The 5,194-nt window shown below is 52.5% G+C and overlaps 1 protein-coding gene across 1 annotated transcript in view; it reads left to right on the forward strand.

Annotated features, from left to right (window-relative positions):
* Positions 1 to 5,194, forward strand: part of LOXL2 (lysyl oxidase-like 2) — a 98,754-nt gene that overhangs the window by 79,571 nt on the left and 13,989 nt on the right. Inside the window, exon 8 of the mRNA XM_005864583.2 lies at positions 4,181 to 4,348. Within this exon, the coding sequence (XP_005864645.1) occupies positions 4,181 to 4,348 (168 nt within the window). The remainder of the gene's footprint in view (positions 1 to 4,180; positions 4,349 to 5,194) is intronic.

Below are 5,194 nucleotides of genomic sequence, written 5' to 3' on the forward strand. Positions count from 1 at the left end.
ACATGGACACATCAGGATGCAGGACGGTTCCCCAGCTGGGCTCCTCCTTGGACAGTGATTCTTGACCTTGGCACCAGTATGCCAAAGGTGCTACTGAACTTGTGCAACTCATTGCCCAACAGGCCAAAAATGGGCACCCAATAGCACTCGGCCAAGCCACACATTTGCTGGTGTGTGAGCAGGAGTGTGGGCCACAGCCTCACAGCGGCAGGAAGGCCGGCATCTATGATTGCCCCGCAGCATTCTGATAGCCATAACAGAGCTGTAAATGCCGACTGCGCTGAGTCTGGCTTGCTGTGGCACCATTCACTTCAGACAGATTGGAGTTGGGTGGAGTGGGATTTTCAACCCAAATGAAAGATCTGGGCCAAAGGAAGTGAAATTTTCCAGAACTATTTTATGGTGGGAATTGCTGAGCCAGGCCCAGCGATGGCAGCAGAGGCACCAAACTCCCAGCACAAACAGCCCTCACCCTTTCGGGGGCCCTCCGGGCTCTAAGAGGTGGCCCCTGCTCTCAGCTACAGCGTGTGGGAGAGTTTTACACGTAGATCTGCTGTTTCTGCCCCCTGGGAAGGGAATGAGGATAGTCACCTCTGAAAGAAATCCCTACGGGCTGCACCAGCAGACGGTCAGGCTTCTGCACAGCCGGCTTAGGGCCCCCATTCATACTGGCAGCAACACTAGGCAGAGACTCCTGAGTTTTATCACTGTTAGTTTGCTGGCACTGGCAGAACAAAATACCACAGACTTGGGTAGTTTAAATAATAAAAATTTATTGACTCATAGTTCTGGAGGCTGGAAGTCCAAGATCAAGGTGCTGGCAGGGTTGGTTTCTCCTGAAGCCTCTCTCCTGGGCTTTCAGTTCTCACTGTGTCCTCACGTGGCCTTTCCTCTGCGCTTGTGCATCCCTGGTGTCTCTTCCTCTTCTAGTAAGAGCACCAGTCAGGTTGGATTAGGGCCCCACCCACATGACCTCATTTAACCTAATTACCTCTGGAAAGGCTTTTCAAATACAGTTACACTAGGGATTAACATATTAATTCAATGTATGAATTGGAGGGGGGAGGGGCACACGTTAGTTTATAACAATCACTCACTAGCCAATTCCTTAATCTCTTTGAGGCTTCAGTTTGCCCCTCTAGCAATAAGGACCTAAGAGAGATGATTCCTAGAAAAATCAGTTGACTTTTCGCGGAATGGCTAATGCAGGCCACAGACTTGGAGCTGGTTGTCTATCCAGCCACAGCCGAGCCGGAGGCATCAGGAAGACCAGTGTCGGCCTCCTGAAGGCCAGGCCTCTTGCCTGACTGAGCCCTTCCGTCTGCTCTGAGGAGCGTTTTGTTTTCTGATGGGACTCGCAGCTGATAATGATCATAGCTAACACGGTGCCTAACATTTCTTGAGCACTTCCTGAGTGCCAGGCCCTGTCTGAGCTCTGTCCATGCACTATCTCATTTCATTCATCTACTCAACAACCCTGGGAGGTCGATGGAACATTGTGGCTGCCCTTGGCTTGTCTCTTTGCCGGCTGACCTATTGACCTTGCAGCCCTTAAGTCCATAACAGGAATTAAGACCTGTGCCCCAAGGGCCATGCTGTAGCTAAGGATTGGTCGGCTGCTGTGCTGTTGCTAAGGACTGTTGACCAGGCTGCTGAGGATTCCTGGAGGTGTCATGCCTATCCCAAAGGCATGAATTGTTAGAAGCATGAAGGGTAGCAAGGTACTCTATTTGGATTAAGGTTTGCATTTTTAGAACCCTTCCCCAAATGTCAGATCTCCCTGCTTGAGCTCATATAAGTTGGTCCATGCTTCCATTCTGTAAGACTGATTATTTATTCATTCATTCCAAAAATGGTTGTGCAGTACCTAACATTCCTGAGGTGCTGTCTTTGATATTGATCACACAGAAAAACAGATAAAATCAGCTCTGCCCTTGGATCTTATATTCTAGTGGAGGAGACAGACCTTAAACAAATTGTAAGGTAGCTTAAGTATGACTGTCACAAGTGCTAAGGGATGTGTAGGTGTTTTGTGCCGGGCTCAGCCTACCAGTAGCCAGTGTTGTGGTTGGACTGGCCCCTGTGGTTCTTATTATGATTACAAGATGCCCTTCAGCTATAACCATCAGAGACTTTTGAACACATACAGGTTTATTACTCACAGACTGAAATTACACAGCACACTTGGGGCTACACAGTGAGGTCACAGGTAGAGAGAGAGAGTGCTCAGGGCACGGGTTCTGATTTTATTGGGGTCAAGGGTGGGGACCAAGGGTTCTGTGGGCTCACTTTTTATTGCTGGCTGTAAAAATAAGAGATGGGTTTTAAAGAGCAGGTAGGAAAAACAAGTGGCCCAAATGGTCAGTTATAAAAATCAACCAAGATCTCTGAAACAAAGGGACCCCCGTGGGCACAGGGGCCTGGCTCTTTATCTAGTCGAATGGCTGGCAATGTGCTCATTTGAGATGGGCTTCTTGGAAGGAGACACCTCGGTAATCAAAGCCTAAGGCAGGCGCTTGCCTTGTACAAAGAGAAAAACCCACAGTCAGGCTTTCACCACAGTGGGAGCCGTGGAATGTAAAGGGCGCTGACCCCAATTGGAGGGGAATGTCGGTGGGTATGAAGTTGGAAAGAGGAACAGGATCAGCCAGGAAAGGGCCTCTGTGTGTAGTGGGCTTCCATGTGAAATGTGTGACTTACCGTGGGACATGGTCAAGACAGTTAGGGAGCCACGGGAACTGAAAGAAGGCCCACGAGCCTGGAGGTCGGGGAGAAGGATGAGGGAGACACGGGACAGGCGGCAGAGGAGAGCAGTGGAGCCCTGGGAAGCCACTCACCTGTTCTAAGCGGGGGAGGGACCGGAGCAGTGCTTCTTAAAAATGACTGGCTTCTGAGTAGAATGGGCTTCTCTGGACTCATGGTTTACTTCTTTCTCATGGATCCTATGAGTTATAATTAATTATATTAAAGGTTCTTCTCGTTGGCCCTGAATCAAGGCCAGCAGTTTGCTGAAGCTGCTGGTTTCAAGCAGGAGCCTAAAGAAATGTCTTTCTATGGTCTGTTGGCCATTTCAGAACTTAGGAAATGTAATGGTCAATTCATTAGAAAGAAACATCTGAAAAAAAAAAAAAGGTTCTTCTCTTTCCTTTGACGGGGATGAAAGCAAGAGTAGAGGCGAGAGATGGTGGTGCCGGGAGAAGGGAGGGAACTAGGGGGGCTGGAAAGAGACTTGGGAGATAAACTCCACTGGGATGTGGGGCACAAGAGAGAGGGCGGGCGATGTTGAGGATGCTTCCCAGATTTCTGGCTTGAATAACAGAATGGATTAGGGATCAGCAGACTACAGCTTGCAGGCCAGACCCATCATTCCGCCTGTGTTTGTAAATATAGTTTTATTGAAACACAGCCACGCCCAGTCATTTGCTTGTCGTCCGTGACTGCCTGCACACCACATGGCAGAGATGTGCTTACGACAGAGAGCACACGCCCGCAAAGCCTAAAATATTTCACGGCTGGCCTTTGTACAAAGTTCGCTGCCCTGGGGCAGATGGTAGTGACTTTAGCTGAAATAGGGAACATACAGCACAGGTTTAGGTGGAGAGAGAAAAGAGGACAAGTTCGGATTGGGAGTCTCAGAGGTACCAAGTGTAACTATCTAATAGGCAGTTAGCTCTATTGGTCCCAGAAGAGCGTTCTGGGTGGAGAGGGCAGCAGGGGGCACTGTGGGAGGAGGCAGGATCAGGAGCTGGAACCAGCCAAGCAGAGGGTGTGCGAGAAGAGGGTTCCAGAAGAAATCTCGGGGAATTCTAACATTTTAGGGACCCTGAGCGCGTCCTATCAAGTGTCTGATTCTAAGAGCAGCTCCCCACCGGTGGACTCCAGGGGAGCAGCGGGGAGCCAGGCAAGCACCTGACCTGAGCTTTAATTACTGAGGCATCGCCTTCCAAGAGGCAGGTTCTGCCTTGGTACCCAGTGGTGGTCCAGGGGCCTCCTGGCTACACAGGCGAGGGCCCCAGGATGCCTGCGGCGGGACCTAATGTGTAAGAGCATGGCTCTGGGAGATGCTGTTGAATTGAGTGTCCCAGGCAGGACCCTGTGGGAGAACTGGGACCGGTGGCAGGTCAGTGACACTGCTCCTCTCCATCCCTCCTGGTGACCATGCCTGCCTTTCTCTCTACAGCTGCGCCTGAACGGGGGCCGAAACCCCTTCGAGGGCCGGGTGGAGGTGCTGGTGGAGAGGAATGGGTCCCTTGTATGGGGGACCGTGTGCGGCGAGAACTGGGGCATCGTGGAGGCCATGGTGGTCTGCCGGCAGCTGGGCCTGGGGTTCGCCAGCAACGCCTTCCAGGTGAGAAGCCCGGGTTTCCGCCCCTCCATCCAGTCTGATCCTCCCGCCTCTAGTCAGCCCCCATCCCCCACGGACCTTCCCCAGTCACCCAGAAGGAGGAGAGCCTCGTGCCATGGGCTGGGTGGGAGGCAGCAACCTCCTCCCAGCCTCAGTTCTGCCCCTCAGGACTCTGAGTCCCGGGGTGGGTCACCCTCTGCTTTTCCTCGCTGCAGAGCGAGGGCCTTGACTCTGGTTTCCCAGTCCATTCAGTTTGCACTGGGATTCACCCTAGGCCGAGGGCTAATCTTCCCTTTGCAGAGGGAAGCAGCTCAGTCCTACGGGGTAGTGGACACCACCCAGGCCGAGGCCCAACATGCCCCGGGCCTTAGCTTGCTCCCTGGGAGGCCCAGCTGTAGCCCTTGCTCATGCGTTCTCGGGTTGATCGGCTGCTAAGTTTCCACACCCGTCCAGAACCCTGTCACAGCCGCTGCACCTTCCTCCCCAGGCCCCTTCCTCAGAGTGACTCAGCGGAGGGCAGCCAAGCTCCTGCCCTGCCAAAAGGCAGCAGAAGAAGACAAGTAACATTTAACTTCAAAAATTATTCCCTCTGGACCCTACTGTGAGGGAACAGGCACCCCCAGAGCGGAAGAGTGTCAGAAAGAGGCTGGGGTGGGGCAGGAGACAGAAGGCTGGAATCTTCCCAGCTGTAGTCCCAACAGCCACGGCACAACGATCTGGGCAGAGCAGCCAGCTTTCCAGGCCTCACTTTTCCTCCTGTGACTTGGAATGGACAGTCCCAGGTCCAGAGGACCCTGGCTCCAAACACTTTCCTTAAGCTTCTCGCAGAGCAGGAAAATGGCTGGAGCA

Source organism: Myotis brandtii, unplaced genomic scaffold (assembly GCF_000412655.1).
Source record: "Myotis brandtii unplaced genomic scaffold, ASM41265v1 scaffold19, whole genome shotgun sequence".
In the NCBI taxonomy this organism is placed as follows: domain Eukaryota; kingdom Metazoa; phylum Chordata; class Mammalia; order Chiroptera; family Vespertilionidae; genus Myotis; species Myotis brandtii.